We start from the raw sequence: 24,414 nt of genomic DNA, 5'->3' as shown, positions 1-24,414 counted from the left end.
TGAGTGCTGCCTTTGTCTTCAGGGTCAGTGGTTGTTCTCTCTGTAATACCAGAAGAGGATTGCAAGTTAATATTTCTCCCTAGTCCTGGTGTCAAAATACTTATTCAGAAAAAATTATTTTCTGATAGTCCTCTTTTTAAAAGACTGTTCATAGCTTTTAGATGCTGGCTGCGGTCAGAGGGCAACTGTAGACAATCTCTAACATCTACAGATTGAGTTGGAAAAGATTCACAGCATCTGAGACAGAAGCTAAATTTCAGATGTGTCTTTGCTTGCTCTGTCACCGCTAAAACATATGGGGTAAGGTACTGAGGGGGACTTCTTATGCCCTTTCACAACACAAGATTCCTGGGCAAACTGCCCCGGTTTCCCTGCTGCTGGGTGACCCCAAATAAGAAACAACTGTAATAAAGCAGAGCTACTACAATGACTCTCAGAATCAATTTTCTGCCATACCAAGTGCCTGGCCTGAAATTCTCCCTGACAGTTACCGGGGCTGTCAGTTGGAAGTTTCTACAGTACCTAGTTAAACATACAATTAAAAAATTAATGCATCATCTCCCTGCTTTTAATCATACCACACCCTGATGTGAACACACCGGGCTTTGCACAGACAGGTGGATTCCAGGATTAGCTCAGATCTTTGTTCAGACTCTTTGTGTTCTCTTTCAAGGTTTGTCATTAAAGCACAATTTACAGGTCTGCCGAGAGCCATGTTATTGTAGCACTGTGCATAGTCTTAGGAGATTATTTCACTGAACAACCAGGACACAAGTCACAGGAAACTCATGACTAAGAAGCTGGAGCTACATGGCTACAGGGATCCAAGCTGACTGGTTTAACGTAGCCCTCAGCTTTGTGTACACTACTTGGCTGTCACAGCACCATCAGTGCTGTGTCACAGCAGTGAAAGTAGAATGGAAACATCTGGAGTCACAGACCTACCTGTAACTGGGAAGCAGTCCATCCTTTTTGGGTTTGCATGCTATGCATATTTGTGCCTTGCAAGGCCTCAGAGATGAGTTAGTTGGGAATATTTCTGAGGGTGTAAAAGCTTGGAGTTGTCACAAGGAGTAGTACTCTTTCTCATCTTACATTCATCAATACACATTGGCATGGAGCCAGGCTTCACTACTCCAAAGCTGGCTTATGATTTTGTGTGCTTGTTTGACAATGTTTTGTCCTCTCCAGTTGCTGGATGGTGTTCTTTCTGCACTTCAGCAGTAGTCAAATGATGTTGAACCATAATTCCATCTGCAGCCTGAGGCTGTACGTCCCTCTAATGCATTAATAACATGAATTTATCAGGTATTTGCTGATGTGGGGACCTTCTGCAGCTGTTAATTTCTTTTACAGATGCAGTTTAGCCTAGTGTGAAAATCATATTCTGATTCAGTCCTGAGAATAACAGGACTGTAATAAGTACAATTAAAAAAAAAAAACACCAGGAAATATTCTGTTAGATTTGCAACATTAACCATAGTGGTCGATATATATCTGTCTTTTGTAATACCAGTGGAACTGTGCTGTGTTAAGTGCTCAGGACCATTAAGCAACCCAGAGGGGCTTTAATGGGAAGTTTAATGGTTCTGATGCTGGAATTCAGTTTCTGTGCTGGTGGCTGCGCTTTGCCCCTTAGGTACTCTTCTAAACAGAAAAGCTGATGACAGCCTTGCTATGGTGTGTCAGATTTTCAGGTCTGTAGTGGTGGTGAATTCTAGAAAGGACAGAAAATAAGAGAGATTTCAGAGTTTATGTAGGGTATGAAGGATGCTCTTAGTCATATAAGGATTACGTACCCTTCAGGCAGGAGGATTTTTCTAGGTTGGATGTGATACCTGTAGGATGGGAGTCTTTACTGATTTTGGCTTTGTCTGGACTGGAAAACTTTACCACTTTAACTATATTGTATACTTATTAACAGTAAAATATACCAACAACGTGCTATTATGGCACCTGTAAGCATTTTAATGAAAAAGCTCCCTTAATGTTATACATTTATTACTCAAATCACTTTTCCATGAAGTTTTTTCTTTACCTGTGTAACTGTCAGTTTAAGAAAAAAATCATTCTCGCTCGGGGGTAGTACTCGTCCGAGTCTCAAAATTCCTGGTATTTGTGATCAGCTAGAATAACTGACTACTATAAACTGTTGTCCCTCTAATACAGAGCTTTTCTTTGCTGTTTTGCAGGGAGAAAAAGCATTAATATGAATTGTTTGTTGGTTGTTATTTCTTGTTTTGTTTTTCAGCATCAACTGTTCATTTTGGCAACAGTAATAAAACAGAAACATTTGTGTTAAGACATTAGTGTTGGTTTTCGTTTCCTCCTTTTTCATGAATTTGCAGTGCTGTGCAGTGGTGATTGTGTCAAACTCTGGAATTCAGGGGAACATCTCAGTTTTGTTTCTGTGCTTCTGATCCTCTGTTCATCTGCTCAGAAATGAGCTCTAGCTCTTGGGAGTGTCAGGAGCTAAGATCAATGTACCCCTTTGGTCCTTGTACTTTTGACAGTGGTGCCTTGCAGGTGCTTTGGCTTGTTCCCCCAAGATCAGAAGCGTAAAGACTTTTTTTCTGTGTCCTATGCTGAGCTATTCAGGATTGAGTTCCTTAGGAAACTTCTTAAAGTGAGGTGTTAGCTGCAGGGCTGGAGGCAAAGGCTTGGCATTGCTGGCCCTGTCTATTTATTTACTGGTGTCCTGTTGAGAGTACAGGGGGAAAGAGATAGGGAAGAAGAGGTAGGGAAAATAAGGTAAGGAACCAGCTGACAAATACTTGTGTTCAACTTTGAGTAAACTTGTCATCTCTTGAGAGCAGTCTCATACCTTACTCTATTATTTTGTTGCCAGGCAATATGGTATCGGCAATGTGGTTATATTGGGACAGGTATAGGAAGCAATGCCCCTGTGCTTTATCTTCCTCTCACCGTTACGCAGTGATGCATGTAATGCCTCTTGACTGCCCTTGTTAGTGCTCTGTAGGGCTAAGCACGTTAATACTGAGTCCCCTTCTGACCATAATTTAAGCAAATGACTAGATTTGAATTTACCATCTTTTCAGCTGCTCGATCTTCAAGGCAGTAGCTGCATTTTTTTCCGATTTTGTATAGTAAATGGTGTCCTCCCCTGGATGATAAATCCATACTTACATATGCCCTAAGTATCTGAAAGGTGCATTTATTCCTCTGTAGCTGACCTTAAAAAACCCGTTAACAAGTGACCAAGGAATGCTTTTCTCAAAGTTAGTTGATTTTTCTGAATAAGCACCCTTCAACAGCCGAAGTTACTGCTGAGGTTACCTGTTCCTCCTTTCCCAAGCTCATGGTTAATTCAGGCTGAACACAGCCCCTCCAGCCTTCTGCTTTCACTCCTCCCTCTTGTCTTCCTGCTAGCAGTGCTACTGCCACCCATGTTTCACACCCCATCTCCTTACAGCTGCTGCCCTTTGGGTAGCAGGCGTAGCAGGAGGGATTGTCAGCATGGTAGTGAGGGATCAAGTGAGCATCAGCTCCTGGAGCTCTTGTCCTCCCGCATAGCTCTCACTGGTGGCCACTGTTCATGTGGCACTAACTGCTTGATAAAGGCGTGAGGAGCTCCCCGCACAGGACAGTGCCCACTCTAGGACTTCTTTGTGCAACCAGTTGTTGATCCGGTTGATAAACTTTTATCTGAGCAGCTAAGGGGATGTGATCCTTTTGTGGCATGAATGGGTCCTGTAGGCAGCAGGCCCTTTGCTCCAGGCTGCAGTCTTGGTGATCGTCCTTCCGTGATGTTTCCAGACTCCAGCAGTACTCCAGACTGAGACAATAGTAGACACAACTTCATAAAGTGCTGAGTGGGATGTGTATTCAACACATAGTCCAAAATTATCTTCTGGCATGTCCCACTGAATTCTTGTGGCGAGCATTCCTTTGTTCACCAAGCTAGCCTTTTGGCACGTCTATTTAAGCAACATATGCTGCCCTTCAGTACTATTAGTTAACGTTTTATCCTAAGGTTTGAATTTTTCTGGCTTGGTGATACAGCTGTGCAGGCAAAAACTTTCTGTTAAAAGAAGCTATTACAAACTGTGTCATTACATGGTGTTCATGTTACAGCTTGCGAATTCTGAAGCTTTTTACTGCTGCTTGGTAAAGAAATACATTTTGTTGGTAGGCCAAACTGCTGCTCTTCATTTCCTCACCTTCCCAAAACCCACATACTGCCCATCACCTGAACATGGCTGACTTCTCAAATGAGTACTGTCTTCAGGACAATGAAATGGGGAAGGTTTCTAACAATGTAGGCCTGAGCAAGTCAGCTAGTTTGGGATCTGTCCATGAAGACAGAAACAGTAAAAGCATCATGTGTTCATTATCAGAAAACACTTTTTCAGTCTCGCTTTTGCAGAGTTTCATCTTAATGTCAACTGTGCACAATAGACTGAATTTGTCATCTGTCTGCAAAATTCTGCAAAGGCAGCATGTGTGTTTTCATTGTAGATTGTACTGCCTCCATGTGTACTCCATTGCTTTCTGTTTTGACAGCCATTAGAGCTGCTATCCTCATCCAGAATTGGTACCGCTTCACGATGGCCCGGCTAGAAATGAGGCGCCGCTATTCTCTGAATATCTTTCAGTCAATCGAATATGCTGATGAGCAAGATCAACTACAGGTTTGTAATCTTCAATTCTTCCTGTATGAACAGTTATGTTATCCCCAGAGGACTGAAGCTGCACAAACAAAATGGACATGTGGTTATTTCTCCCTACAGAGCTGTGTCTGCTTCCCTACCTCACACATAAACTAATTATGTTGTGTGTATACATACATAAATATGTGTGGTGTGCGTATATATATCTGTATACATGTGTGTGTACATATATATATATATATATATACACACACACACATCTAAGCAGCAGGACACCATTCTGCCTATACAGCCATATCTAGGTTAGAGGTTCCTGCAGAACAGCTCTATTAGCCAGGGATTGCAGGTTATCCCACTATGGATGATCTTAATCACGTCTGTGAGGCACAATACATGCAACAGAGACATCAGTGTCTCAGCATGTCAGCCAAGGCCTCCTTTAGGATCAATACAGGGAATTAGGAACTTCTAGGGGTTTGTGTTCATCCTAGCATCAGTGTCTAAAGTCAGTTCGGTGCGTTGTAGCAGTATTTTTCTATTGACTACAAGGAAGTCTAGGCAAATAGTCTAGATGAAAGCTAAGATGAATTACACCAAAAACTGTCAGCAGCATTGGTACAGTCCTGGAACTTTTTGTGTATTCATATAGTGTCAAATTCATAGCAAAGAAGGAAAGGAGTAAACCAATTTTTGTAGTAGGACACAAGTTGTGTCATTATTGCAGGCTGATGATGTGGGAACTTACAGTAGTGTTTTAGATCCCCGTAAATGGGAAATCACTAGTAATTGAGTAAGGAAAGAGAATGTTAATGCTTGTTGGATCCCCTAAACTGATCAGTGTGTGTTTGTTCTTTTCTTTTCCGCACTCAGCTATCCAACTTCTTTACATTCATGCTGGATCACTGTACTCAACCTGATTCAGGTAAGGATAAAAATCAAAGTAATATGGAGATTCTGTTTGAAAAACCTGATCTGAGGAAAGTTAATTTTCAATGTGATGTTTACAGCCTATGGCATGTGCTGGGGCTGAGTGTTAATTTCCCAAACACTGTAATAACAATTTGATCCTGTAAGTGTTGACTCTGCTCAATATCCACTCAGTGAGTCAAGATGTAAGACAGAACATAGACCTGTTGTCCTTATGAGAATACTCAGAGGTGCTCAGAGTTGTTTCTTATATGTTACTGCCCTTAGGCTGTTCTCCCAGTATTCTTACTGACTCCAGTTTTCACAGCTTGTTTTCTTAAACTGTGAGATGAGATTATCCAGAAGGCCTGTCTATTTGGTTTAGGGCAGGTATAATCAAAGAAGTTGCCTTCAAAGAGGTTGCTCTTCTTCTTTTTCTTTCTTTTTCCCCCCTGAAGCAGTTCTGGACCACTTTTTAATTTAGTTTCTTCTAGATTTCACTGCAAAACATGTATCAATATGTGATTAAAAATAAAATGCATTTCAACTTCTGGAGATAAATCTTTAGAAACCATCTCAATTAAAGCTCAGTTATTCAAAGAAAACCATTAATTTTTGAAGTATTTTGGGATCCTTGGACAAAACTTACTTTTGAGGCCAAGCTTTACAGAAGGACACACTGAAAGTGATTCCTAAGTCCAGAAAACAGACATGACTTCCCTGAACAAACTAAGTATAGATCTAATCCCAGCAGAATTAAAAAGGAGGCTGTCCCCTTCTTATTGAATTACAAGAGAATGCCCTTTCTCTTTCATCTGGTCCAGCCACAGGTTATTCCAATTAAAATTTGCACAAGACACTTTGATAGCAGGATAAAACCACCATCAAAACCATAAGTGGTTCCGTGTTCTAATAACAACCATTAGAAAAGGCATTTTTTTCTCTCTTAAATACTTTAGAGTACCTAATGCTCTCTGTGCTCTGCAGAAAAAGAAATTATGTTTGAGCCTTGCTCCAAAGCCAAGGCAGATGATACAACAGTCCTTCCTTTGGTTTTTGTTTTTTTTTTCCATTACCACTGTATTCTGAAAAACAATCTGCTTTAGTCATTTAACTTCCTGGGAAGGAGTTGGCAGATTTAAAGAAAAATCAGAGACTGTTCACTTTGTCTATTTCTACATGCTGATAGCACACCTCAGTTCATCTTTTCCACCTGAGTGGGAAAGAAAATAGTAATGCTACGTCTGAGATTTGGAAAAATAGTGTTAATCTCTATTTGCATGATAACATTGAAAGAGAATTTTATAGCTGCTCATTGTAGATATGATTTATCTACCTTTATGAAGTGTCTATTGACAGTAAGAACAAAGGTGAGGTGCCTCAGTGACTTGCTAGGGCTCAGTACACAGGTGGTACAGAGCAAGCTGCTGCATGCATAGGCTGTTTGTGGGCAGGTAGACGCAGGCACTACCTGTGCACAGGGAGGGATGGAGAGTACTGTGGGCTGTGCTGTGTCACCAGTGCGTGGGTGACCTGTTTCTTGGTCTTGCAGATATTGGGAGCTGTGGATGTGGTTGAGGCTGAACACGGGATAAAGTGTATGGTTTATGGCAAAGCTCCCCTTCGTCTGGCTTGCTTAAAACTCATCTGTTAGGACTGAAGTTGTTAAGACTTGGTAACTGCTCCAGAGGCTTTATTTTCATCTCGGTTTGTTACTTCCCCCTTTCTAACACCCCGTGTTACAGATACCAGAACCTAAAATGAAACAAATATTCCATAAAGTACGTGTTTAATAGAGAGATGGCCGAGGCCGTCTATGTAAAGGAGCTGACTCAGGTCTCTTTTGAGAAATTGCATATCAAATTTGTGTTTTGTGGTTTGCGGTTATGTTTGTCCAACTCTTGGCTGTGTGCACTCTTTACTTCAAGCTCTTGATTGCTTGCCCCTGTAAGTGACCTTTGCAGCACGCATGCTAGCCCCACTGTTTTAAGCAAAATCAGTGCTGAATAGAGTGATTGTTAACAAACTGCTTCCACTTCTGCTGAATCATGGTCTTAAGATGTGAGCCATGGTGAGTGTAAACATAACAGGTAAAGAGGCTTTAAATTGGCTTTGCTATTCTCAGGCATGTTCTAAACCCCATGGTTCTCTGGCTTTTTTTTTCATCAGTCTGTGCTCACTTTAGTTAGAGTGATAGCATATGGTTCAAAAGCCCTCTCCAAGAAGATAATATATAATATTCTTACCAGAGAATAGGTTGCCTGTTCTCGGTATGTGATGAGAAAGCTACTTGAAGATTTTCTGATCTGTGTTTTTCCTTGCATTATAAACAACTCAGTCTCCACAATTCATCTTGTCACTTTCCTCTTCTTAATCTTCTTTTTCAGAATATGTTTTTCAAAGAAAGAAAGCAGCCACCATCTCATTAACACAGTAGTGCTTTAGATGTGATTATTTATCTGTTGTACCCTGAAGCTTTTTTTCATCCTGTCATCCTGCTTAAGATGTCAGTGTTGTTTAAGTTGTGATTGGGATATTATCTAGCTGTGTGTCTTGTTCTTGTTCTGCTCCTGATTAAAGGCTATTTTCCAAGGGTTTGTGGGAAGTAAAAATTAAAACCTTTTCCACTTTATACTCTTCTTCCTCCATCACCAAAAAAACTTCATAGCTACTCAGCCTTTCAATGGAAAGACCTCTGGTCAGAGAAAGGTGGAAACTGCTTTTCTAGCAAGAGGTGACCCATTTATTCACTCTTTTGTGGGCACATTGAGGGTGAGAAGGCTGCAGATATGTCCTGGGCAAAGTGATAGGACTGGGAGTCCAAGGTAGTCCTGGCTGTGCCTCTCAAGGTCACCAGGGCAGGAGACACACCTTCTGGAGCCTTCCTTCAAAAGGGAACAAAAAAATTTGCTGTTTTCTGCAGTTTCACTCCCCATGATGCCTCCCTTACATCATGAACACCCTTTCAAGGCTTTTTGTATAGAGTGATTCTTCCAGTGGGGAATGACAGCTGCTTGCAGCTTACAGTACCAGGAATGGAGTGAAGGAATACAAATTCGGAGAGAAATCTTTATCCTCTCAGTGGGCTCAAGGACCATCTGGCTTTGACCTGGTGGCTGGGGATCAGCGTCTGGCAGGTATAAGAGCACTTCTCAGGAGTCAGAGGTGCTCTCAGGTACCCCAATGGTCTGAAGGTGCATGGATGGTAGCAGAAAAGAGAGCTTATTTTGAAGCTGCAGAAGTAGCGGATTCCCTATTACCCCAATAGTGAGTACTTCCTTGGCAGTGGTGTCTTCGACTTGCCTTGAACAACTCCCATGGCGAGGTGGTCTTGCCAGGAGAACCAGGTCCCTGGACTTTCTGTGCCCAAACTGACTCCACATAGCTCTGGGCTTTCATGTTTAAGATGGAATATAGCTACTGTCCTGTAGGGTAGTTGTGTGGGGTCTGCTAACAGTGAAGGCTCAACTCACTGAGTTTGGGCTAGATCTCTGGTGTCAGAGTACAAAGCAGGTCATCGCCTGTGCTCTCTGTAGTCGGTGGAGAGATGCAGATACTGGCAGAGGGTGTTTCGTTCTGTCTTAAGACATGTGCCTGAACTAGACACGTTGAGCGTTTTTGTCCCTGTTGTTCAACATGGACTGAAAGAGCCTTGACAGTTTCGACTAGAAGATGACTAAAATGAGAGGGGTGCCAAACCCTTCAGATTTTGTCCTGCATGGGGCTTGTGGTGAACTGGGGTACTTGTTGGCCAGTGAGTTAATCTCCAGGCTGCATTAGGGCATCCATTACTGACTGCTCTGAGACAAGACACTCATTCTGTGCAGGAAAAAGCCTTAAAATCCCACTGAAAAACTGCCTGAGGCGACGTAAGTGCACTCTAAAGCTAATGACCATGACTGGCTTTTGACAATTCATCCAGAAGTAGAAAATGAGGTGTACTTTGGAGAGATATGCCCTACAGAGAAGGAGATTGGGTTTCCCAGCCTGGGTATATGCCAAAAAGGAAGCAAGGCTGTGAGGAAGGCAGGGTTCACGTTCGGAGGTAGCCTGTTGTGTGCAGGAAGGGAGGGCCGGAGTAGAAGCAGGCATGGGCAGGTGTCTGCCTGGCTTGAAACGCTGAGGAGACCGCTGACTCTGAAGGAATCATGTCAGATAAGGAGAACCTCTGGCTAGAAAAGGCAAGCAATGAGGAATTTGGGTGGTCTGAAGAACTGGCTCGGTGGTCTGCAGCCACCCACTTCCTGAGAAGTAGGGCACAGGGGGAGATGCCGTCCAGAGACCTGCTGCTAGAGGTGGGATGAGACTTGGTGCGGATGTGCTTGGCTGATCAGTATGTGGGAACCAGCAGTTTCAGTCCATGGGTGATACTCTGGCATCCAGCCAGTCAAAGCTGTCATTGTGGTGGAAGACTGCAAAACAGACTGTACTTGTGGAAACGGTGAACCCTGAGCACCTTGCTGTTACTTGATGCCTTTTATCCATTTACATGGCTGTACACTGAATGTGATAATCAGCTCACAGCAGAAGAGCTGATAAAAAAAAGGGGGGAGGTTTAATCCAGAGCTGATTAGAAGTGTATTTTTGTCTGTTTATTTCTTTACTATGGATTTTATCCAGTTACAAGACAAGTTGGCCTTTATGAATTTCATAATCTATGAGGCCACATGCCAGTTTTGGCTGCTGTGAGTTTTGAGTCACAGCCACAGGTATTCTTCCAACAATGAATAATACATTTTTATTTCCAGTTGCATCTAATCAAGGTTACAGAAAACTTACCCGTGGCCCAGCAAAAAGGGTTTACAACAATCATCTCACAAGAGCAGTTCTGCAGCAGCAGCTGCCAGAACACGGTCCTCTAGGGTTTGGTTCTGTCTTTTAGAATGATGTATGATAAAGACAATCTGCAAGAAGAAAACACTGAAAATCTACTGTTTACTCAGTTATGTTTCAAGGGTATGTCAAGAAAATATTGGATGGAAGCAATTAGCAATGTTCCTGCTTTGTCTATGTTCCAGGAAAATTAGAAGCTATGCTCTACTTTTACTGCTATGTTTTTGTTTACTTTATTTCATCCAATGGTTTTATGGCAGCCAACCAAAAGCTGGCATTGTCTCCTAGTTGTATCAGAAAGGAGTGCTTTGCAAGCACTGTAAATAAATAGGATTTTGTTGATGACATTTTAAATAATCACTGACCTGCTGGTATTTAGCCTAAAGATTTTATGTAGAAAAGCAATAAAAATGCATCTTTAAAAACTGTTTTAAAAGTGTAATATTGCACTTTAAACAGATGATTGTCATCGAATGATCAGCCATGACTTTTGAATGTCCTTGCTTTGTGGGGGCAGAAGAAAAGTCTGTAACTGTAACACGTTGTGTTTCTCGTTACCTATAATAGAATATTTCTCCACAACTTCAGTGCAAAATGGTTTGCATCCTGACCACAGCTACTGATTGTTGGGACAGAGGTTTTGCCTGTTTTTTTCATTTGGTTGGTTTTTGCTTGGGTTTTTTTTTGTGTGTGTGTGGTTAGTTGGTTGGTTGGTTTTAATATTGTGAAACAATTTAGGGAGACCTGGAGCTCTTTCACTGTACAAGGCAGGAGTTAGCCATGGTAATACTGCAGCAAGCAAAGCATCAGTTACATTCAACCGGTTCTGGTCCTGCTGTTACAGCCCTATGGGGGACTGCTGGAGTTTCTACATTGATTGCTTTTCTTCCCTCTTGTTCCAGTTTCTCACATTTTCACCAGCCCTGGTGTTTCTCAGATGTTGGATGAAGGCTTATGTTTAACAGAATTTGAAAAGAAGATTGATGTTCCAGACTCCTATTATGGACCACGACTCTCATTCCCCCTTACTGTTAAAGATGCCAATGCTCTTCTTCATGCTTTCAGGAATGAACAGGTAAGTTGCAGCTGGTTTGATTACTTTTTACTGATTTTACATCTCTGTTAAGTTGTAGCTACACAATTAGTTGAATCCAATGTAAGGCTAAACTGTTGCCCAATGAGATATTTCACCTTTTCCTTCCATCCCATTACCCTTTCCTGCTAGCCCCACATGATCGTACAGGTACTAGTGGGATGTCTTGGGAAACCGATCTGGCTGGAAGGTAACACAACAAAATCAAAAGCAGTCAGTTCTCAGCCGGATTGGTTCCCAGATTTGATTCACCACCAGATCTGCACACCACCAGAGCCAGCGCTGGGGAGGGGCAGGGACTAGTGGGAACCTCCTCTCTAGCACTGAGATTACAGTGATCACGAAATGAGAAACCTTAGCAGCTGCAAGGTAGGGGTTATCAGTGAGGGTGCAGGACTGGAGAAGGTGTCCTAAGATAACCTAGAAACTAGTTGTCTTTCTGGGTTAAAAGTGCTCCTTGTATGGTCCTTGTTCTTTTCTTTCTTTTTTTTTTTTGCCTCACACCCCATTCTTTTCAGAGAAATTGAGGTGTAAGAGTTAATCACCTCTTTCCAGTGTGCAAGACTCCACCCTAATGGAAGACTGACTATAAGCATTGCTAATGTAGTGGAACAGGGTGACAGCACAAATCTCAGGAGCTTGCTGTCTGCAGCTGCCGAGGCACTGAGAAGGCTGCTGCTGACTCTGTGTTCCCGAGCCAGCCCCTATGCTGCCCTTTTACAAGATGAGGGTAGGGCAGGTTGGCGTTACGTTAGCTTTAGTGGAACTTGTGATCATTTGTGCTGAAGAATATTCTGTAAATAAAGGATAAGGGTCTATCTTGCTTTTTAATTTACTAAATAATGGTGGTGCTGGGGTTCTGTAATTTTCTGTGGAGGTTGATCTTACAATATAAAATATGATAAATGAGCCCACCCAAACTTCTCCTTACTGTCATCTCTCCTTTTACTATGGTTGGCATTTTATTAAGGAAATGATTATATGTAACTGACCTTTTTGTTTGCTTTAAAAACATGAATCTTGAAAAGTCAGTCTGTAGCTCATCTATCATCTCCTCTACCAAATTTCCTCAGAGCTGTGTTTGAATTAAAAGCCTTAAAAATAACTGACAAAATTTTCATGAAAAGCATTAGCAGAGAAGACCAGAAGCTTCAATGTTGCATTGTTGTAACATCTTCACAGTAAACAGGAAAATAACTCTTACCAAGGCAACCCTTGCTGGAGTTTCCCTCTCATTATTTTTTTAATTTGCTGAAATGTCATTTATGGCCTTCGGGGGTTGTTTTCATTGGTTTGTGGTCTATGTTTTTACTCACAGCTAGAACTACAGCCTTCCCACCTTCCCCCCCACCACCTTACTTTGAACAAATGACCTTATGCAATGATGCTGAATGCTATATAACTCAGTCTCTTATCTGTTCTGTAGATGGGAAGACTAGAAACAGTACACTAGAAATAAAAAAAGAAAATATGTAAAGCAAGTTCATAAAGGCCCCTATATCCTTTCACTGGGAAGCAAGTGCAAAGCTAAGAACACTCATAATTCCCAGCACTAAACCATACAGACTATAATCATGTCTGGAGGTCTGTAGTATAAATAATCTTGGCAATACGTGTCTGATGTTAATAAAGCAGGCAGAGATATTGCTACGTCTAATAAGTTCCTTTTCTCCCTGCATTTTTTCCTCACAGCTGCTTCATGCCCGCTATGTACTGCAGCTACTATGTGAAACCAGGAGGGTTCTCAAGGAGATGCCAAATATCACCCATCTTTCAACTTCTTACTCCAAGGAGATAACTATCTGTGGTAAGGTGCCACAGAGGATAACTGCTTTGAGCTACAGGTTGATATTCTAGAGTAGTTAGAGAATGATACAGACATTTCCAAATGTTGCCATTGCAAGAAAGTTCTTAGTGCTTCCTATCCCCCTGCTCCCCCACCCCTCCAAATGCATAAATTGGAACAAACCAAAAAAAAGGTTCCTGAGCCACACTATATTTTAAGAAAGTCCCTCACCTCCTCTTTTCTTTTCTTTTCTTACTAAACATTTCTGAATGAGTCAGTATTCATTCAGCTAACACTGCCGTTTAGCTTAAATATTCCTGCACTTCCATCTCTAAAATGCCACTGAGTATTTTGATCACTGACTGCAAGTCTCACTGCTTTCTCCTCTTACTGAGAAAAAGACTTTACCATCTTAATTTGCTCAGTAATGGTTTTAATGAGGGCTTAATAAGGGTGGCAAACAAGACCTTTCATTGACAGCATGACTATCTAAAATAAATTGAAATTATAATAAACCCTCATTTCTAAAGGGACCCAAGAGGATAAATCAGTCTTTATACAACCAACAAATTAGTCTCACAGAATGATGTGATGTGTCATAAGGTAAAGAACCAAGAGCTCATTGCCCATCTATTTTGTTACGCTTTTGTAAATTATGGATAAGGGGATGCAGTATCCTGAATCACCACAGAACACAGTAGCTGCAAAACAGAACAGTAATGGTGACATTAACTCTTGATAGCTAGCAGTGTGTGGTATAAAACGGTATAAAGATGGGTACTGTGACCCATGGAAAACAAAAAATGTTTTTTAAGATGTGATTATGCACCTACTTTGATTGCCGGGAAATGGTTTGTTGAAATGAGGTTTGTATAAACAATAATTCATTAACCAAACCAACACAACCTCTCTTCAAAGGAAGGAAACACAGATTCATACTTGTTTGCTACACAGCATGTTTATACTAAGCAAACGGTACGTCCTTATGTTTGTACTGCATTTGAACTATGTAAGCAGTGTCTGAAGGGGTCCCTTTCCTGCCATTGAAACTTAATAGCTTTTTTAACCAGAAAGATCCTCTGTAGAAGATGAAAGACCAATTTTTAGATATAATTGGTCCAAAATGTTCTTTTCCTTAAAATAAGATATCCCTCTCCCCATTTTCTTTTGATTTCAAATGAATAACACAGATTAAATACACACCTGAAATGTTTGAATCCACAACCTGTCATAGCCTGAAGGATTCCTTAGAATGACTTCAGCAGGATCATAACTGGTAAAAAGTTGCACAGAAAATATGTAGGCAGGGTAAAAATGCCATTTCTCTTTTGCTACTCATTGGTGGTGAAAGCATATTATCACAAGATAGGTTTTGAAACCGTTCTGTGGCTTTGTGGTGGTGAGTCACAGATGTGAGAAGGTTGTTTCTGTGAGCATGAAATTCAGTGACATACAGAGGGGAGCTATGCTGCAGTGATCCTTTCTGTTGGGGTGAAATCCCCCTGCCTAATATACCTGCCAAAATAAACCTCTTGGAAAGGCCAAATCTGTCATTCCTGTAGCCTTAGCACTGAGGCATACAAATACAGACAGTTCTTGACACTCTCCATCAAATCCTGCCTGAGTAATCAAAACCTGACCCTGAATCAGACAGATGTTCAATTGTGCTGTATATAGTGAGCTACGTTAGAATGTAGAAGTCTATCATATTTGTAAATGTATTTTAGTGACATTTTCTGGTTTTCAAGTTCATAGTATGTTTGTTCATCTCACTCCCATTTGCCTGAGTGAAATTTTGGCTGTGTGACTAGTCTGATCTTCAGATCCAGCTGGAAAGACAAAAACTTTATGCAAGACAATTGTATACTCCTTTAAGTATTTAATTGCCAGATTTTACAAGCAGCTTCAGCACGTACCTTAAAATGAAGCTAATCCTAATACAAGGCAAATTACTAAGGAAAAAGGGGGAAAAATTGTTAGGATTAACTAATTCCAGTGTTATAATTTCATTTTTTCCCTCCTCTGTGAGAAAAAAAAAAAAAGAAAATCATGTTTTTGTTTCCTGTAGGAGATTTGCACGGAAACCTGGATGATCTTTTGCTGATATTCTATAAGGTAAGTAGGTAGTCTGGGACGTAGCATTTTCACTTCACGACTTGTTGTTGAGAACACATATTTATGTCTGATCTATTTATCACTGTTAGAACTGTACATGTGCTGTGTGTGTACCACGCACCAATTTGAATGGTGTCTTTATCACAGCTTTTCCTTCTCTATATTCTCCTCACTGTGAAAGAAGATCCAGGAGATGTTTCTCTTCCTAAATATTGAACTGGAGCACGAACCAAAACTTTAGAGGGTTTCTTGCAATGTCTCCAAAGTCTTGCCACTGTTTCATATTCCATATTGACTAAAGTCTTCTAAAATCAGGAGCTAACTTAATTCCTGATGTAACAGTACACCATGGATAATTTAGAAAAAAATGCAGAAAAAATGCAGAAGCTTTCATTTAGGTTCTCCGTTGATACCTGCAAAATGTTTATTATTGTTATTTGTTTACATGAAACAGTGCTATCTGTTTAAAAGCTTTTTAAGGCTTGGAAGCAGTCACATAGCCTGCACAAAATGGAAGTACCTTGGGCACTCTTCATATATCTTTGAACAGCTGATCACTTTTTAATGTTAAAAAAGCTTAGCTCCATTTTACTGATGTGAAAAAGATTAAGCTCTAGGCTATCTTTTGCACAATTGTATCTTTAACTGAAGATGCGGGAAATTTCCTGTATTTAGTTTCACATTTATCTTTAGCATGAATCACCACCTTTCATTTAGCAGATACTCTTTGATTTGAGCTTTCCGGGGGAAAGGGTTTGTGTCTGGTCCTTATACATTCATCTGCACTGAATGGAAACTGAAGTGAACTAAACCAGGTGTTTAAATGATGTATTCCCCCCTGCTTCCAACTTCATTACACGTTATCTGACATTGGCTGAATGGAAACTTGCCCAAGTGCATACCTGAAGTCTGTTGAAATATAATCAGACCTTATTACAGAGTTCTCCTTTTCTTATTAATCAATCAGTTACGTTTAGATGGTCCTTGGCTTGCAGGCTTTCAGTTGTTATTTTAATTAGACAATCTCCGTTTTTGAAACTGGAATAGGAGTATGATACAAATTGGTTTCATACACTGGAATGTGAAAAAGAACTGTTTTGAAGATAAATGCTGGACTATAGTTATATTTACAACTGCAGTCAGCCTGAATTTTACCCTTCTGGGGTAAACAGATGATGATTCTTTTTCCCTGCTTTAATGGATGTTACAGAGAAAACACCTCTAAGCAAGGTGTAAATCCTGACTTCAGTAAATTCAGAGCCAAAACTCAGGGACAAGAGTTTACCCCTAGTTGTTCTCTGTTAAGCTTTTAGTGGAGTCCTTCCACCAAACCAAATAAAATGGATAAATACTTTGTCATTTCAGAGTGGTTGAGAAAATGGAGAGCGCGTGATAGAGCTGCTTAGTTATTTAGAAGCAAATTAAATGACACAGTATTTTCCGTCCCCTCTGAGCAGTTTACTCAGCTGAGCAGTGAACCCAGTCAGCTTCTGGGATCCATTTGTTTTCTGGTTCCCTAACTCTGTTTCAGCTGGAAGAGATTTCTTCCTTCAATGTGGTATGAATCACCTGTAACCTTAAACAAGAGGGTGCAATCCTAAACAGTGCAATGAGGAGCGTGGTGATCTCCGGAGTCTGTGCAGAGCTATGCAGAGCTGAAATCGCTGCTGAAGTATTCTGCAGTCCTGCATGCAGACCAGGTGCCTGGAGCATGGGGCTCTGTCCAGGGAACTTTTATCACAGCACTTTTACGAACTGCCAACAGCAAATACACAGAAGCTAGCAGTCTACAGTTTATCGATAGAATACTGGTTGTAATAGTGTGTATAATTCTTAAACCTGGTTTGGGTAAGACTAAGATAATTACTTTTTTCTCAACAGCCAGATTGTAAGGTTCATTCAGTCCCTGCATTAATCTCCATTAAATTACAACATTTCTGAAGTTCCTTGAAACGCTTGAATTTTACATTATGTATTGCTAAGTTTGATTGTTAAATGGATGCTATGGATAGAAATAGCCTGAAGCTGTAGAAAATGCAAAGGACAAATGGAAGTTAATTAATCACTAACCCAGCACATACAGTAATGATGCTCAGCAACAAGTTGCTAATCATTAGAGGGCCTTGTTCACCTCTTTAACAGATCAGAGGCTGCAACAGCTTTTTAATTTAGTTTTGCTCTTATTGTTGGTCAAAACCACAGAAAAGGAAATTAAAACTTTGCATGAGTGTGGAACAGGACTAAAATGTTCATTGAAGTCGGAAGTCTAAAACAAACTCTCATTTAAAACTAAGAATTGTGGGTAAACTTTTCCAAAAGAATGATAGTCTGGCAAGTGCTTCAGTAGATCTACCTTTTGTGAGGACTGCAGTTACAGAGTGGCTGTGTGTATAGTGAAAATCTGCTGGTGATTCACATGCCTATTGGTTTTTAAGGCAAAGCTTTTGTTAATTCATCTTTCCAGGAGCTGCTGCTGAGTCTCTCCTGTCTGTTCCACTCCTGAAATCTGTCCTTTCTTTTTTAAAACCACTACAATCCACTGCATTAGCAGAGTCTTAGAAATTTCCACTCTTGTGAGCACAGAGCAACCACAGGCCTCTTCTAAACTTGAAGAGAGCTGGGGAGAAGCTATGGCAAAATCCAAGCAAACCATATTTACAGCAGTCAGGATTGTGCTGCTGTGAGAACTGAGAGACCAGGATTCACTACTGCATCCTGACATAACAGCATAGGACACTGATTGGTACAAAAAAGATATTTCCTAATGGATTCAAATGAAACATTTAATTGAGTCCCTGGCCCAGTCATGCATTCCGCAATAAACCTGCGAAGGCAGTGCATCAGGGAATGCCACAGGAACATAGGAAATGCTGGACACTGATGCAGTGGCTATATTCAGGAAGTGGAATGTCTTGCAATGCTATCAAACCTGTTAAGAGTGGCTTACACAGTCGTAATGTGATTTTATAGATATGTTCTATTGATAATTCTTGTGCATGCCAATAGTGAAAAGAGAGGTTCCTTTTTCTGGCAAGTCAAAATTGAAATAATATTTCTGATGTTCATGATTGGAAATGATGAAGCTGCGTGTAGCTGCTGCTATACTTTCTGTAAGCTGATGGCACCCATTGACGTGTTGATAACTAATCTAATGAAACGTAACATCAATTCGCAATACTAGCTTTTGGTAAGTCACTATTTATAATAAAGCATTGCTCTGTATCTTCAGGGAAAAATAAGGTAAGAAACACCTGTAGGTACAGCCTCTCAGATTTGTGAGCGTTCCAGTATTTGTGAGCGTTTGCCCTGGGTGGGGACAAAGTGCAACATGAGTAAAATTCAAGTAGTGCTTTCAGGATTAAAGCAACTTGAATCAAGTTCCTCAGAGTTCTGTATTAAGATTTGACGTCCTCTGGACTAGTCTTTCTCAGGACTTTTGGAAGCATACGCTGCAAACAACATAAATATATGAAATCCATTTTCTCACTGTGTAAGGAAGCATAAGGACCTGCAGACTTGCATCAGAAGATAATTTTCCATGGATTTTTTGTCTTCCATTCAAAAATTAATGACTTCTATTTGCAAATGCATAACTTCCTGGCAGCAGCTGCATTAACAGAAAAGTGTATTTTATTGCAAGAATCGTGTTCCTTTTGGTCCTTTTCAGTTTAATTTAATAAGTAGAGCAAAGGGTTGGGGACGGTATCATAAGAACAGCTAAAGAGGTCACCTCTTCTCTGATGGCTCATAGAGATTGTCTCATATGGAGATTTTTGTTCTTAAGCAGTGGAAATAAAGAAATGCTGCATTTTAGATCTTGGTATTAGGCAGGTTTTCTGCAGATTTTCTAGCAATGTGATCATCATTTAAATGCTATTTCCTGTATTACAGTAGCACAGCAGCATCTCTAAATGTCCTTGTTTTTGTTTCTTTCTGCAGAATGGTCTGCCTTCAGAACAAAACCGTTATGTCTTTAATGGGGATTTTGTTGACAGAGGGAAAAACTCTATGGAAATACTTATAATCCTCTTCGCATTTCTTCTTATCTACCCCAATGATTTACACTTAAATAGAGGAAACCATGAAGACTACATCATGAACTTGAGGTAGATTTAGGGGGAGGGGGGAGTATCTGGCCTTTCACTAGAAATGTTGAAGCTTTTGAATGCTACTTCAGCCACTGTGACACTCTGTAGCAGAAATAATGTTTTATTAGATATTCAGGTGTAGCTTTGCATCTTCAAAATGTGGGAGGGAGACAAAGAACATCCTCATTACACACAGACACTTGAATGGCCGTCATGTGTTGTCTCTGACCTAACCACAATCCATTGAAGTCAGTGGGCTCAGTGCAGCTTCCAGAGTATCAAATTTGAGGATGACATTTTAGTTAAAACATTGGCTTTTTCCATAGCATAGCAAAAGACATAATAGTATGCAATATAATGGAACCAGTAAACCAGGAGCTGATATTTCACTTAACTTTAGACTAAGATGTCACTTCTCAGACATGAGGGGCAGGTAAATATCCCAACTTCTACACAGTGGAGGTCCAGTAGCTGAGAGGTGGCAGTCTGCCCCGTTGCAGGACCAGCTGAGACCCTGTTTTCTAAAACAGGCGGTAGCACTCAGCTGTACAGCCCTGCCAAGGGAGCGAGCACAGCCAGTGTCTCTTGCCGTAGGGGAAGTGTGACTTGTAAACAAAATCATCTCACAGACACGAGAACGCCTCAGTCCTAGTCCCTACAATTCTAAGGCACCCCAGTAAGTCTTTGGGTGACTGGCTGGTGGGTAACCTGTTGTACCACTTCTAGCATTTGATGCATGCTCACAGAATACGTTACAGTTTTAACATGGGCATAAACCTGGGTTAGAGGGCCTGCCTGTGTTCAAATCCTAAGAGAATCAGTTTCACATACTTCCTTTTTCCAGCACTTAATTTAAAAGAAAATAAACAGCAAACCAACATAAACCAAACCAGTTACTTTATCTACAAGGTAGGAAAATTCCCACCCAAAATAATGGAAAATATTAACTAAGTCTGTGATGGTACGGAGTGCAAAGATGCATTCCTGCGTATGGCTCTTTGCGGAGCGTTTTGATTAGCAGTGCTGCATATCAGTAAATCTGAAAACTGAGTTAGGGTGTTGTGAAAATGCCTCTTGCTCCAAAGAGATCTTAGCGTTAAAAGAACAAAGTATCTAAATCCTTGTGGGGGAAAAGACGTGATAGACAACATTGTCTAATCAAGTTGAGCGATTTAGAACAAAACCTCTGTGGAGGTTTTGTGAGAATTTTTGCCCACCGTCAGTTAGGTTCCTTTGAAATTTTTCTCCAGTATCTAAAAAGTAAAACTGCTAAGCTATTTCATTTAGATGTGAAAAAGATGTGAAAAACTTAGTAATTAACTGGTCTGGATTCTGTTCCTGATCCCTTGTATGTACAAGGAATCGGTTTAACTCAATTCTCGAGATAGAGCTGAAGAAAGCACATTTAAACTGAGGTGAGACAGAATGGCAGGAGAAAAAGAGGTCTAGAAAACTCGTGGCAAACACTATAGCACAAAAAATCATGCAGAAGAAGCATACTGAAAACCAGTTCACAATGCTGTCCTATTTTCAGATACGGCTTCACAAAAGAAGTTTCGAAGAAGTACAAGGTAAGGTGGTTCCTCCTCCCACTGTATTTTCTTTGTAGTCTTGCACATGTAAAATGAAACCTGTGTAAACACGAAAACTTCCAACCAGTTCATTTAGGTGTAACACAGAATGACTTTAGTAATGTCGTTGAGATAATTTTGGATTGTCAGTGGAATAACTAAAAATACAGTTTTAACTCTTTTATGCTTAGAATTCTATGGGATGAAATAAATAACATCCATAAGGCCACTCAAGAACACAAAATGAGGTGAACATGAAAGAAAAATGAAATGCTACAGAGACAATGTAAATGGCTCTAAAGTAAATATCAGAACATGTTTGTCAGTGTTGCAGTTTGGGGTGTCTGGACAGAACTGTTCATACAGACTGTGGCAAACACTTCGGCAAAATCTTAAATTTAGAAGCAACAGCATCTGCCAGAAATAGGATCTAATATAAGAGTATGTTTTACAGGACCACGGGAAACAGATTTTGTGTCTTCTGCAAGATGTCTTTAGCTGGCTTCCCCTTGCCACTATAATTGATAGCAAAGTTCTTATCCTACACGGAGGGATTTCAGACACCACAGATTTGGATTTCCTGAATGCACTCAAGAGAAATAAGGTAAGAGGTCATATTCATGTGGGGGGTAATTTTGTTTCTTTACAAAATTTAGCAGTACAAATGCTAAGATCAAGTTGTTTGCAATAGGAAAGGAAACGGCTGCTGTGTAAGGCATGTAAGGAAAAAAAAAGTTTTGTTTTTGTTCAAAACCAGTGTTTAGGAAGAAAGGTTTTAGTAAGTGTTGGGAGCCAATTGTTTGGCTGCTGTAAAACAACATGGGTCTTTTGACTCTGAAATAACTAAACCCACTTTGGATACCTCCTTCCTGCAGTGATGACGCATTAGCCAGAGAAGTATGAAAAGTACTTAATTCCCAGCCATTTCTAAACACTTTAAAATCAATCTAGCCACATCTTTCTAGCATTGCCTTTTGTCCTGGGGCTGTGCTTCTTCCATCTGTTGTGTGGGGAAAGTTCTCCAGCTGTGAGGTGCTCCTTTGGCAGCAGCTGAGCTTTGCAGATGTGGGAGACTCTTTCCAGCAGAATCAAACTTCAAGACCTGTCCTTGAAAGAACAGAAACTACTGTTTTTCAGGGATTTGGAAGACAGAAATATTCATTTTTTTCTGAAATGGTGAGCAAACACAGCTCTTTCAAATCAGTGGAAAATGGTGTGGGATTTGGTCTCGATTTGGACAACTAAATCAAGACGTCTGCTTGTGATCAGGGTGCTTAGGCTCCTTATAATCAATGGAGATCCAGGAGATCTGGTGGAGATCCTGGTCTTGTCATTGCTCAGGTGTAAGTCTCTGTTGCTGTTCATGGAAGCACCCTGTAGCCTAGGGATGTCCCCTCTGGCCTCTGGAGAAAGTTGTCTTTGCAGATCTCCTCCACTGGTCTCCTTTAGGTCTGATTCGTATCTGTCCACCTCATGGTAATTCACAGGCATGGTAGAGCATCCCAGGTGGCACAAGATACCTATGTTTATGCAACCTTGTGTACCTTGTCATTAGCATCTGTGGAATCTAGAGCTATTTTTTTCATGCTCGTGTCTTCTAATGCAGAATTAAATGCTTTACAGGACAGTCAGGTGAATCTGTTTCTTAAGGATGTGAAAAAAGGGCAATGAATACTTCTGGTCATCGGAGCCTAGGCTCTGTTGGCTGTACCACTGTGCACTAAAATTGGGTGCCTAACTACAGATTTAGGTGTGTCAGCTGCGAGTTGAGTTCTGCCCACGCTTTCACCAAGGCTGGGCTCAGCGTGTTACCGATGCGGTATCTGTGAAATGCAGAATGAACAGGTCAAAGTTGCTGCCACGGGAGCGCATTGCTAATGAGACATGTGTGGGCCACAGCTCAGGGCGGTATCACTCAAGGCCAACTGATGTATTTTAATTGGTACAGCTGGCAACTGACAGGTCTCAAATACTGGTCAGTGCACAGGGGAATAACCCAGTGTTTTGCATCAGTCCTTTTCTTTGTTAAAGAGTAGAATTGGGGGTGTGTGTGTCGTTGTGCAGTGTGTGTGTTTTGTTGCTGGGTTTTATTTTTTGTTCCGGAAATGAGCTAGTATGAGAAAATTTCAAATGAGAAGAGAAGGCACTCCCTGGAGAAGAGTCTGTATTAATGGGCGTTCACGGAGCCATAAAAAGCAAATGCCCATGCACAGTGGAGGAGGCTGATTTAACAATAAAAGGGCCCCGTGTAATACTTCATCAATTTTACTGTTATCCTCCTGATATTACATTTATTTTAGCCAAATTGACCTAGCAGCAAGTTACTGTACCAGACCAGTAGTGAATGCAGTTTCATCTCAGTACAATAAATGTACATTTTCAGTTTCCAGTGAAGCTGGGTACTTACGTGTCATCCCTGAGCCTAGGCTGTACTTGCTGTACAGTGAGACCTTATGATTGACTGTGGCTTGAAATGAGTCTGTGCATCTGGATAAGAATAAGAGAGCAGCTCTGAAGAGGCTGTTCACTGATAGATATAAAGCAAAATTTCTGCAAGTGCCAAAATCTGCAGCTTCCACCAAACCTGTGAGTTCAGGACATTACAAGAGTTCAATATTGAGTATAGGAAATGGGAACTGATGGGCCTTTCAGCTAACATCTCTGTATCTTCTTTATGTTCTGGTAACAATGTTTTTTGTTTGTTTATTTGTTTGTTTGTTTTTGGTTTTGTTTTTTTTAAGTTGAAGTCTTTGATGCGGCCACCGAATTCAGTGAGAGACACACAGCACCAAGGGAAGGAGAGAATTCCCACAACCAGACCCAGTAAACATATTGCCAACCAGAATGTTGCAGGGAAAACACAACACATCTCTTCATCAGGCTCCACTGAGCCTTCAGGCTCACATTTGCCACCGGACCCTGCCCTGAAGGAATGGAAACAAGTAGGTGAAACCAAAGACAGGCTGATACCCAACCCCCTCCTGTACAAAACCAGCCCATGCTCTATTCAGGCAGTATGTTTGAGTCTGAAGGAACTGTCTCTTACGAAGAAACCCATCATTTTGGGGAGTATACTAGCCAGCTATTTGTTAGTTGGATGCTTTTTGTAGACCTGGCAATAAAGGCTTGTGATTTTATATCTTACAAGTACAATTTACCCAGTGTTTCCTTTTCTTAGCCGTCAGGAGGGGGAAACGCCGACTGTGCAATGTGTTTGCATGCCCTCCTGTGGCTGGATCTGTTGGGACATACGTGGTTACTTTAAATAGGTCAGCTTTTGCAATTGTTAGTGAGAGTGAGCACCTTTTTTTGGCCCTGGTTTTGACAGCTGAATGCTGATACCGTCCAAAAACCCCAGCTCCTGAGACCTAGAGACTGATTACTCAAGAGT

The 24,414-nt window shown here is 40.9% G+C and overlaps 1 protein-coding gene across 5 annotated transcripts in view; it reads left to right on the top strand.

Moving 5' to 3' along the window:
• The window catches only part of PPEF1 (protein phosphatase with EF-hand domain 1), a 42,027-nt gene that overhangs the window by 11,442 nt on the left and 6,171 nt on the right, over nt 1-24,414 (top strand). For all 5 annotated transcript variants that reach the window (XM_040582634.1, XM_040582632.1, XM_040582633.1 and 2 more), the window contains 9 exons: nt 4,525-4,652; nt 5,502-5,553; nt 11,273-11,445; nt 13,156-13,270; nt 15,318-15,364; nt 19,304-19,470; nt 20,987-21,023; nt 21,478-21,627; nt 23,765-23,965. In XM_040582634.1, coding sequence (XP_040438568.1) covers nt 4,569-4,652; nt 5,502-5,553; nt 11,273-11,445; nt 13,156-13,270; nt 15,318-15,364; nt 19,304-19,470; nt 20,987-21,023; nt 21,478-21,627; nt 23,765-23,965 — 1,026 coding nt within the window. In that variant the 5' untranslated portion in view covers nt 4,525-4,568. The remainder of the gene's footprint in view (nt 1-4,524; nt 4,653-5,501; nt 5,554-11,272; nt 11,446-13,155; nt 13,271-15,317; nt 15,365-19,303; nt 19,471-20,986; nt 21,024-21,477; nt 21,628-23,764; nt 23,966-24,414) is intronic.

This window comes from Falco naumanni, chromosome 2 (assembly GCF_017639655.2).
Source record: "Falco naumanni isolate bFalNau1 chromosome 2, bFalNau1.pat, whole genome shotgun sequence".
Lineage (NCBI taxonomy): Eukaryota > Metazoa > Chordata > Aves > Falconiformes > Falconidae > Falco > Falco naumanni.
The sequence above is the reverse complement of the archived record's forward strand: the minus strand, read 5'-3'. Positions and strand labels throughout refer to the sequence as shown.